The sequence below is a fragment of the Mytilus galloprovincialis genome, chromosome 13 (assembly GCF_965363235.1).
Source record: "Mytilus galloprovincialis chromosome 13, xbMytGall1.hap1.1, whole genome shotgun sequence".
Taxonomy (NCBI): domain Eukaryota; kingdom Metazoa; phylum Mollusca; class Bivalvia; order Mytilida; family Mytilidae; genus Mytilus; species Mytilus galloprovincialis.
This window is the reverse complement of record NC_134850.1, coordinates 35,598,347-35,610,959: the sequence shown is the minus strand read 5'-3', so window position 1 is coordinate 35,610,959 and position 12,613 is coordinate 35,598,347. Positions and strand designations below refer to the sequence as shown.

At 31.2% G+C, this 12,613-nt stretch overlaps 1 protein-coding gene across 2 annotated transcripts in view; it reads left to right on the top strand.

Annotated features, from left to right (window-relative positions):
* The first annotated feature begins 1,978 nt into the window (after positions 1-1,978).
* The window catches only part of LOC143056666 (uncharacterized), a 44,917-nt gene continuing 34,282 nt past the window's right edge, over positions 1,979-12,613 (top strand). The window contains exons 1-3 of one of the 2 annotated variants that reach the window (XM_076229823.1): positions 7,330-7,456; positions 9,647-9,922; positions 11,348-11,485. In XM_076229823.1, the coding sequence (XP_076085938.1) occupies positions 7,378-7,456; positions 9,647-9,922; positions 11,348-11,485 (493 nt within the window). In that variant the 5' untranslated portion in view covers positions 7,330-7,377. Of the gene's footprint in view, positions 2,076-7,329; positions 7,457-9,646; positions 9,923-11,347; positions 11,486-12,613 lie in introns of those variants that run through there. The other variant, XM_076229824.1, reaches the window with a different exon arrangement.

Below are 12,613 nucleotides of genomic sequence, written 5' to 3'. Positions count from 1 at the left end.
AAATTCTTAGCATTTTACATTTACTGGAAAACATTTTAAAATCATGTAATAAATCTCATATATATATAATATTATAGATTTTGTATGAGAGCATCATTGGTTGCAAGCGTCTATTTTTTTCAATTTCAATTGCTACGAAGTTTCTAGAAAGTAGTTGCATAGTCTGCATATATAGTGCATCCAGTACGCACAAAGGAAGCAACGTTCATATATCATTATTATAACAAGAAAATCTGCTTAGTTCATAGTACCATTATAGGGTATGGATAACGCAGCACTGCAACATCACATTTCAGTCTGCAATAAAGATGGGCACAGGTTCAGCCCTGTAATATTTCAAATATCTCTAGTCGGACAGATGATAAAACATTAAAATAGCTTACCGACATGTCTAGTTGAGATGTACGAGAAATAAAAGGAAAACTTGAACGTGCTTTTTATGTTATTTGAAAATGGCTAATGTTAGAACTCTTTGAAAAGCATGCTGGGAAACTGCAATTGATTGGTTATAATTGCTGCATAAAATCATTCTATTCAACAGGATAACCCAATACTATATAGTAACATAGTATACTATGTTATCGGCTGAACAGCATAACCCCACATAACCTAACATCTATTGAATAGGAAAACTCCAGTTGCATCGGGTGGTTCTTGACGCCTTCCCACCGCGATGATCGATGGAAATAATATTTTACTATATAGTATGTTAAATACACACATGCATGCATATTATATGGTGCCGGACACAGAGCAGGAAATTGTATCACGATGTGACAGAAGAAAATTTTGAAATAATTGTTGCTATACATGTCAGACGAAGTATAAATGAGTTTATTCAATGGTAAACGGCATTTATAAGGTTGATATAGACGAATAAAAATATGATATTGATGGGATTGCGAAGTCATTATTTATATTCTCAACGATAGACAACACAGCTGATTTGCTGTTTTGCAGTTCTACATTCAGCGATTTATCATGCACATTGAAAAAAGAATAGATAAAGTTTTCCTGGCATTACCTGAAAGACAAACACTCAATTAAGTATAGCCAGTTGACCAAGTGGTCTGTAATCGGGGTATACTTTATGGTTTGTCGTTGTGATTCTGGTGTAGTACTGAAATATAAAAATCTAGTGAAGGACAGGTATTGCTATTAAAATTGAATTTATTTAAAGTAAGTTTGTTCATTGGTTGAATTCAGCAGTCTATCAAAAGAATTCTTGATTATTTAACGAAAAAATATCATCAAGATAACGATAGTTGTTGTTGAAATTATCAATTAAATGTAATTTGGACGCTTCTTTACTGACTGTTACACACTGTTACTCCTAACAGTAAAGAAACAAGTCCGCTTTTTAAGGGGCAAAATAAGGGCCCATAGGAATATCTGCATCCTGTCAATACACTTCATTGCTGAAACTGTCATTAATGGTGTTTAGGAAAAATTTAGATCTGAAATCATCTATTTATACCTCAAGAAAGTAAATTTAGCATATTTGAGAAAAAAAGCTTTATATGAGTTGCGGGAAACACTTTGCAAGCAGATTTGGCAAACGTCCATTTCATTAAATAGGAAAAAATTTGTTTGATAAGATTGTGCGGACAGATTAAAGTAAAAATGGTTAAAAAGTCAAGACTGTCAATCAAATCAGAAGGGTCATCAAAAGCAGGTAATCTTAATCATCCAAAGTATTTTGAACATTTTTAATTACTGGTAACTCAATACAGATCTTTTGCAAATGAAAGAGATATCTCTCTTTACCAAGAAATAAGCTGGATTTTTCTAGGTTAGTATTCGTCGAGCTTTAAATGCAAATAAACAACTCTGTGATTGGACTCTCACTGGCCATTTTATAACGGATGTGTTTTTCAGATCACGGTTGAATATTTTTCGGGACTGAAGCTGATGTACAGTAGGGACACAACCATGGAATAATTGCAAATCTTCTGTTGACTTCATACCTTTACAAAACCAGTGCATGAGGAAAAGTACATGTACAATATTTATGGGATACAACCCATGCTCACAAGATCCTTTGTTGTATGCTACTATTTACTATAAATGTACAAGTATGTATAGCTGAATACGTTCTTATTAAAAACTGTAATTTTAATACTATTACAATGACATTTTACCATGCAGATAAAACCAAAAGATCTTTATTTTGTTAGATGAATAGAAAACTTTGATCATATATTTGTCAGGTGTGTCTCTATATAGTTTATCAAAGGTACCAGGATTATAATTTAATACGCCAGACGCGTGTTTCGTCTACATAAGACTCATCAGTGACGCTCATATCAAAATATTCATAAAGCCAAACATGTACAAAGTTGAAAAACAATGAGCATCCAAAATTCCAAACAGTTGTGGCAAACACGGCTAAGGTAATCTATGCCTGGGGTAAGAAAATTCTTAGTTTTTCGAAACATTCAAAGTTTTGTAAATATGAAATTTATAAAAATGACCACATTATTGATATTCATGTCAACACCGAAATGTTGACTACTGGGCTGGTGATACCCTCGGGGACGAAACGTCCATCAGTAGTGGCATCGACCCAGTGGTGTAAATAGTTTATCAAAGGTACCAGTATTATAATTTAGTACGCCAGACGCGCGTTTCGATTACATAAGACTCATCAGTGACGCTCAAATCAAAATACTTATAAAGCCAAACAAGTACAAAGTTGAAGAGTAATGAGGATCCAAAATTCCAAAAAGTTAATATCTATAATACACACACGTTATTGAAAATATTATTGGAATGAGAAATAATAAATATGTTAACAAAAAGTTACGAATATGGTACGTTCATTGTGAAATAAGGAGATGGAGTTTGATTTTTAGTTGATTAACTATCCACCAAAGACCAAATGTCTGCATAATTCTTTTTTATGCCCCACCTACGATAGTAGAGGGGCATTATGTTTTCTGGTCTGTGCGTCCGTTCGTTCGTCCGTCCGTCCGTTCGTTCGTTCGTCCGTCTGTCCCGCTTCAGGTTAAAGTTTTTGGTCGAGGTAGTTTTTGATGAAGTTGAAGTCCAATCGACTTCAAACTTGGTACACATGCTCCCTATGATATGATCTTTCTAATTTTAATGCCAAATTAGAGATTTTACCCCAATTTCACGGTCCACTGAACATAGAAAATGATAGTGCGAGTGGGGCATTCGTGTACTGAGGACACATTCTTGTTTACACTTACATTAATCATTTGAATCCTTAGTTAACTTTAACATATCCATTTTATTTTTATCCTAAGATATACCGCAAGAAGCAGCTAATCACTACCAACTTACCAAATTCTATGGCAACCGTTTACCCGCAATTACATCTTCAACTACATCTATTCGTATGTATATTATTTAAGCGTTTTTCAAGAAGTCAATTTGAAACGTCTTTCTTATAATATTGTAACACATGTTGAATCAGTGTTTACAGTTTTGTACTAAACATATGGGTGCATGGGTTAGTGATCATTGATTTTTTGAAAAAGATCTTTTCAAAAATAAAGGGAAGGGAGACAAGAAAATTATGACGCATTTAAGCATTTTTCCTTTAATATCCTAATTTTGTGGTTATACATGACGAAAAAACATTAGAATATTAGATTATTTTACCTTGAACATTATTATAAAGCACTACTCAACACTTGTATTATATATGTATAGACATGTTATTGTGAATCAAGTCTTACTTTGCGCTGAATTGATTTATTCATTTCGATTCTGGTCATCTAAACAATACTTATTCATGATTAGATGGACTCTTATTTCCTATCTGTATAAAATATGTCCCATTTGTCATAACGACTATACCGTCCTCATTGTTTTATGGGTAACAGTTCTCGTTTTATTTTCAGGCTAGTGGAAACGATTGATATTGTTTTTTACTTATAAGTAGCAAGACATATGACAATTTACTGTTTTGAAGCATAAATATGAATTTGTTAGGAATTCATAAAATGAGAAATACAGTTATCTTATAGTTCGTTTCTGTGTGTTGCATTGTCGTATGTTTTTGTTAACTTCAGTGTTTCTGTTGTTTACTTTTTATAGTTGATGCGTTTCCCTCGGTTTTAGTTTGTAACCCGGATTTGTTTTCTTTCTATCGATTTATGACTTTCGAACAGCGATATACTCTTATTGCCTTTATTCACTTACGAATAGAAAATAAAAAATAGTATTACTATAACTACAACCGATTAGACACCAAAAATATAATATACTAGATGTTTTGAAGCCTACAAATCTAATCCAAAGTCAATCAGAACTATATCAAAAAACGATATGCATTGTTATTTATTTAATATGTATATGTTATTTTGGTGTATTCTTGTTGAAGTAGTACAAAGGACATATTATACATCTTGCTTCTTCATTTCCAAAGTTACATTTCTCGGAAAATGCTATTACAGGCTTTTATCGGTCCTTCATGTATATCTGCTTTCAAACGTTAAACGGTTTTTTCTGACAAATATGCGTTATTACTTGTTTAGAACAAAATCATCTGCATTTTGAATTTTGTAAAGAGTAAGCATAGTGATAAAACTAATATGTGTGGATTAACACATACTTACAATTTGCATTGGGGAATTACTATGCCAATATAACATGTATAATATGTGTAAAGGTTCAGTTATTAAATTGGTTAGGTTGATATTGCTAGGAATATTGATAGTTCTTATACCTGGTAAGTTAACTTTTGTCGCGTGCATTACAATGCCTTAGCTAGGATACCACACAATATACTGACCAATTACATATTTCAATTTCTTTTAAGGTTTTTACTGTGTGTCAGTAAAAATTGGATTAGGAACAGCTATAGGCATCACATGTACATCGATCATAGGAATTACTGATCTGGTTTACGTTCTGAAGTTTAGGTTAGTTTGTTAAAACTTATGAACTTTTGTCATTCTGTAAAAACAAACATATACTTGATTAAAAGAAGATTCCAATTGCTCACAAGAAAAAATAATGAAAACAATATTTCTAATCAAAAGAACAGTCAACAGAAAATAAAAAATGTACAACTTACATCAAACACCCACTTCTGTTCCCATCCCCCACCCCTAGAAAAAACCAAGATAAAAACGAAAGGTACATCACAAAAACAAAATAAAAAAAAAACCAGTTCGTTCCTGCTCAACATATGTCAATGTTTGTGTTACACCGTGTTACATAGTACTGTCACTTCTGTAGTTAGTGGTCTGTCGCAAACGAAGACACATACGAAACAGCACTTGATTGTAAAGATACGTAAAAAAAACTAATATTATATACTTACTTCCTTAATCCTTTTCGTGATTCTATGCACATGAGGCCGACACTAGCTCTCTCCATAACACTCTGTCTTGTGCTTTCTTCTCTACTTCTCTCCATGATACCCCAACCTCCTTCATCTCGCTTTCCACTGTTCTTCTCTATGTTTCTTTTTACCATCTCAGTGACACTTAAGCGATGTTTGATCGTTCCTTCCTTAAGACATGTCCTATCCATTTCCATCTTCTTTCTTTGTCTTGTTTTTATCTTATATGCCGGTCTTAAAATGTTGTTCGTCAGACTCGCTTTTGGGCTGTACGAAACTCCTCACTGACGCCCGAATAAAAAGGTTAAAAAGGCCAAACAGAAGACGTTCCTGTATGTGATTAATAATTTGATATTATAAAACCACATTAATTAAGAAATAAATAATAAGACACAACCATGCACAAGAGAAACGAAAACGTGACAGGTGTATCATGCGACCATGGCGCAGCTGTTTATTAAAAAAACGGAGTAAGAAACCTCAGTACTGGACAGCAAAGAAGAATCAGAAAAATGTTATTCAATAAAACACATTCTACTAATGGAGGCCTGACCCCCGCCCCAACACAAAAAAAAAAACATGCATAAAAAAAGTAACACAGACACAATTAATCCGCTCTATTTTTATTCCAATTGACAAACACATTTAAATTAGATTTTATACACAATAAACAATGAAATGAATAGCTCATCAGGAATACAAATATCTGTATGTACGTCTCAATCCAAGTTATTTATGCGTACATTATATTGTTGACATCTAGAATATGTACTGTACATGAAAGTTATAAAATATGACAAACAGCAAAATATATACAAATGAACGAATGTTTAAAACATGTAAGTGTCAGACATGTAACATTTCAACTATAAACAATTTGTATAATCACTCGAAAAAAATTGGACACACTCGAAAACACCCTGACTGATCTCGAAAAAAACGAACATAAACAAATGAATTTAGTTACAAAATGTCATTTTCAATGCAAAAACAAGAATTTTTGTAAAGTGTCTGTATTTCTTAGGATATATAAATTCCTTGTATGCATTTTCTTCAACATTATCAGTGTTATGTGTATAAAAATGGCTTTATTCTGTATTTTGGAATTAAAGCATTTTAAGGTGGTACCCAACACATCCACTGAAATTAATTTGGCTTGTTTAATTTTCATAGAATTTTGACAAAGTATTTACTTTGACCGTTTGACAAAAATGTAAAAAAAATCAAATAAATTGAACCAACCATATTATCAGAAAAATTACACTGGTTATATAGCAGTTTGACAAACACCAATATTGATCATTGAGAAGATTAATGTTCCCTTAACAACGCAACGTAATTAAAACGTTTAGCTGATTTTACAGAGTTATCTCCCTGTATTGTTAGGTACCATCTAAAGGCTTATTTTCACCTTTTTAACGAAAGATAATGACAGGTTAGTGATATCTTTCTATATCAAATACAATCATTCATAATATAACTTTGTATATTTAACACAAGCGTCTATATCACGTCTTGATAGAGATGAAGTTTGTTTGTTTACATTTTTGTTCATATTCACTCGAACAAAAGAGATCACACTCGAAAAAAGCCCGATCATATCACTCGAAAAACCACGAGCCTAGCCGCACACTATACCTACCAATAGATATAAAAAACCATTTAATTTAATTCTTTTTAAGTGATAACAAAATTGTTATCAATACCAATAAAACAATATTCAAAGATCTAATCAGGGGGTTGAATTGGTAAAAATTTTTCAATTTGTTTTCATCATAGGAATTCCAGAAAATTGTCTAAACAATTGTGATGTTTTTTAAATCCTTTATCACAATTTCAAAATCTACACCCCATTAGCATTTAATAATACACTTAAATTGAAAACATTACATGTATCTTTAGAAATACTGATATAATTCAATCAGCCGTGAGGTCAGACCATTTATACGTTTATCTGGACCTCTTTTGTCAACATTTTGAAAAAGGTTAACAGTTATCAGAATACTGATGTTTGTTTAAATGAATAGAACAAGTTTTTAGATAGTAGTAATGGTTTCAAAATGGTGGCCAAAATATTATATTTGTTGTTTGTTATGATGCTATCCACACAAGTTGTTCCAAGTACACATGTCTTAAAAAGTAAGCAATAATTTGTCATCTTCTTTTAAAGAGATTGTTTATAATTGATTGATCACTTTTATAAATATAAATGTTGTCTGATTGTTTTCGAAAACGAATCCATTTTAAATACATTCCGAATAATTATATCTTCAGATCTTTTACGTTAATGCTATAACTAAACATTTAAATTAATTAAAACAACGGTTTTAAACGTTTTATGGTCCTTTGTTTAATCAGTAATTACTTGCGCATTATATTAATCTGAAGATACCACATCTTCCTATATCTATTTGCCCTTGATAGTGTCAAGTGTATGAATCAGATGTCATGGTTTGATGTATTACCTTTCTCCTTTTCTGTTATCTAATACACATTATTTTGAGAAGTGATTTTCTTTTATCTCATACACACTTTTGTTTTCTAAGTACATTTTGGTCAACTGTTATTTGTCAAATTGATTTGTTTTGCTTGTCGAGTAACATTTTCAGTAACATGCGGATACTATAGGTTGCACTTTGTAAATACAGCTGTTTCAAAACCACGCTTCTTTTTGGGAGATATATACTATTCATAGGTAGTTTGATTTGTTAATGTACTGGTTCCCAGATATGATCTATATGTATCTTCTCATAGAGATATAGCTTGGGAATGTTACCAGTATAAATAAACATAAATAGCGATCATCTTGAAGATAAGGTTGAAAGTGAAGGTATGGGTACCACGCAGTACATAATTTGAGTATTCGTTAAAACTCTTAGAAGTTCTGGTAATATAAATGTTGAAAACATACCGCACAGCCCTATGTTTTGACCTTTGAAAACAAAGTAATGCTAATGAGCTTTCCATTCAAGGATAATTGCATATGTATTTATAGAAATACAACCTATAGAAAAAATTAATATTACATTTTGTTTTAATTATCAAACGAACTTAAAATAAAACTATTACATTTTGTTTATTGAAAATTTTAATTGTTTGCGTTCGTTCATTCATACCGTATATAGAGATAAAAAGATGTGGTATGAGTGTCAATGAGACAACTCTCCATCCAAGTCACAATTTATAAAAGTAATCCATTATAGGTTAATGTATGGTCTTCAACACGGAGCATAGGCTTACACCGAACAGCAAGCTATAAAGGGTCCAAAAAAATACTAGTGTACAACCATTCAACCGGGAAAACCAATGGTCTTATCTATATAAAAAACGAGAAATGAGAAATATTTATGAACCACATTAACCAACGACAACTACTGAGCATCTGATTCCTGACTCAGGACAATTGCATATGGTTTCAACGTTTTAATGGTACCAAACATTCACCCTTATCTATAAAAACAGTGTAACATCATAACATAGAAAGAAACACTATAAATTAACTCAATTAAAAGACATAGTAACACAGGATAACATACACTGAACGAATAAATTTGATCGTGTCTGTATAATACAAGGAGTTTACTAGGACACCCCTATTTTTGACATGTTTACCTATTGTGTCTGTTTGTTTTGTTTACGCATCGGTGACAATACAATGGAATTTGATGCGACTGTCATACAAGTGAGAGGTTTAGCTATCTATAAAACCAGGTTCAATCCACCATTTTCTACATTTGATAATGCCTGTACCAAGTCAGGAATATGACAGTTTTTGTCCATTCGTTTTTGATGCGTTTTGTTATTTGATTTTGCCATGTGATTATGGATTTTCCGAATTGATTTTCCTCTGAGTTTACTTTTTACATATTTTATTTTGTCAGAAACTTGTTGCTAGAGAATTTTTTATTTTACAAAATAATTAATGTTTCTTCTTATTCTTTGAAAACGATGAGATTTTACATCAAAACATAAAAATTAAGAAGAAAATTAAAATTACACACTTATGAAGCCAAGGAAGCGCTTTTTTGGAATAATCTTCATCAGGATTGATGAAAGCTAAATGTTTGTAAAAGCCAAGGAAGTATAAGTACCGAAACACGTGTTATTTGATCAAAGGGGACATGAAAAAAAGGTTCATACAATTCATCTGCACGTGTAGGGTTAAACTATTTTCTTTATAATTCAAAATTTTATAAACGAACCATGCAACAAAGACAGGTTTGCTACAAATCATGTCAGACAACTCAGCTTATGAAAATGGGGGTCATTTGCATGCAAAATCTGATTTTATTTATTATATATAATTACATTTTTATTTTTATTTTACAGAAAATGTATGTATGTACGACGAAGTTGTGTTAAATTGTCCTAACAGACTGTTTATCGCTGTTACCGATGTTTTATTTAGAATACGGTTGAAAAATTTTTGGGACAGAAGCTCATGTACAGTTTGGACGCAACCATGGAACAATTGCAAATCTTCTATTGATTTCATACCTTTACTAGACCTGTGTCAGAGGAATGATACATGTAAAATAGTTATGGACTACAATCCATGCTCACACTATCCTTTGTTGTATGCTACTATTTACTATAAATGTACAGGTATGTACAACTGAATGAGTTAGTTCTTGTTATAAATAGTAATTGGTATATATATTCAACAGTACATTTTACCATTTAGATGTGTAATACCACATTGATTTTCCCCAATTAGTCTTTGTTGTATTTGCACTTTTCAAAACATTGTGCAGAATTTATTTTTGTTTCATATAAAAAAAATATACTTAGAGACAAAATTTTGCATTACATTTCAGTGCATATGAGAAAATAATAAACAGCACTGAAAGTTAACCAATCAAACTATTATTTCTTTTTTACCTGTGTACATGCGTTAGTAATCATGTAACCTCTAGATTTCGAAATACACAAAACAAAAAAATAATGGTTCTTAGAAACACCTAAAGATATATGTGTATGACCCTTTATAGTTTTACTGCAATGAAATGTCGGGTTAATTTTTTACAACTGTCAAATTCAAGGGAATAATTTGTTTGACCCTTTTTCGAATGCAACCGGATGTGAGGTACTATGATTTGATGGTATTATACTCAAAAAAACTTTTTTGTTGAATAAGCTGTATGTGACTGAAGATTTCTCGTAATCTGGAGAAACATCTTGGTTAATATGTAACATTGTGTAATTGATTTGAAAAAATCCAAACCAAGTTGCTTCATGTTTGAATCTATTGTGGACCAATAAATAATCGAAAATAAAAAAAGTTGGTGGTAACTTTCACTCACTCACTTATGATTGATAATTGATGTTTTCAAGCTGAATGAACTATCCATATAAAAGTTAACTATCTCCAGGAAAGTTTTAATATGTCCTTACCTTAAATTAAATTTACGTCTCGTGCCAGAGAGGGACATACAAATCATGACTTTTAGTGAATAATGTGTTGTTACTGCTTTGAAAATATGTTTCACTATGTTTATTAAAATATTGCTTAGGAAATGTTTTTTTAGCAGAGTATTAGAAATCAGGATAAAAATTCAGAAAAAAATTCCCCAAAACACTTGCCCTGTTTACTAATAGTCATGGAAGAGACATATTGCAAGGCAATTTTCTCATTAAATGTGTTTTTGACACTCAATTCATACAGAATATTTCATTTCTCAGTTACATGTAATATTTAACATAAATATCAAATAACTGTCATATTCAAGAAAATATTTTAATAAAACCAAAGTATATGTATCTTTCTTTTGTAAAACAAATCGAACACTTTTAGCATTTATTTGTCATATTTTGTCTATACTATTCACGTTTTATTGAAAATATTATTATATAAAAGTTACTTACATGGTTCTTTAATTATGAAAAAAGGAGATGTGGTGTGATTTCCTATTGAGTATCTATCAATCAAAGACCAAGTGTCGTAGATGGAATCATATTTCTTTTTACACTAACATTAAACATTTAAATCACATGTGTACTGTGACAAATACCCTTTAATTTTATTTAAAGAATCTGGATATGGAACAACTGATCCCTATCAACTAATCAAATTTTATGGCAACAGATTACCGACAACAACATCTGTAACTGCACCTTCAACTACATCTCCAACCAAATCATCAACTGCCTCTTCAACTACATCTATTCGTATGTATATAACATTTAAATTTGTTGTTAGAACTCAATTTAAGGTCATTGTTATAGAATTTGAAACACAGGTTCAATCCGAGTACACATTTTTTTTTGTAATAAACTTATAAAAGCATAGGTTAGTGATCATGTCTATTTTATAAAAGATCTTTTCAATTGTAAAGGGTAGGAAGAAACGAAAGGTATGACGCATTTAAGAATAGTTCATTTATATTTTGATTTTGTGGTTATACATTAAAACAATTGATTACTAGTATTTTTTCCTTGAACAGCGTTATAAAGAATTACTCAACACTTGTATTATATAATTATGTAAATACATTGTATTGTACATCAAATCTTTTGATGCGCTGAATGGATTTATTCATTTCAATTCTTGTCATCTAAACACATACTAATAAATCGAAGTGTATCCACTTTCTGCTAGGACACTGGTGACGTTTTACAAAGTCTTGAATACTGAATAAGTTTGGAAATGTATAGTGCATTAACATGTGGAGTATGTATATAGCTATGTAGGTATAGGAATTTGATAATTAAAAATAAAAAAAAAAAAAATTAAATTAAAAGTGGAGAATATATTTATGGAAATCAATCAGACAATTTTGAATTGTTAACGGAAAGAGCATCATCAATAAATTGTAATATACAATTAATTAACCCGGCGTCTTTGGTCTTCCTGTTTTTTGACAAGTGACTGAAGTTAGTCCGACTCATGTGAAAATAAGAAGTCGTCGACGAGAGGCTCAGTTTATTGCCATAACAGTCCGATATGCGGTTTAAATAGAACAAAAGAATTCGACCTCTTGTGTTTAGAAGGTAGAAAAGTAAAACAAACTTTGTATACGGTTGTCAAGATGTCACAAAAGTTACTTTCCGTAAAGTCATTATAAATATTTGCATTCACGTTGTTTTAATTTCATATTGTACAATTGTTAACAATGCAACTTGCAAACAATCGTTTTTAAAACGACCACAAGTCAAGCTGTTACGTCATTTAGGGGGTCTCCTTAAAAACTGCTACTTTTTTTTGCCCGACATAGAAAAAATCTGGGGAAAATTACAAAAATTGAGAAATGAATTGTCAATCGTTTAAGACCATTCCCAAAGTGGCACACCTAAAAT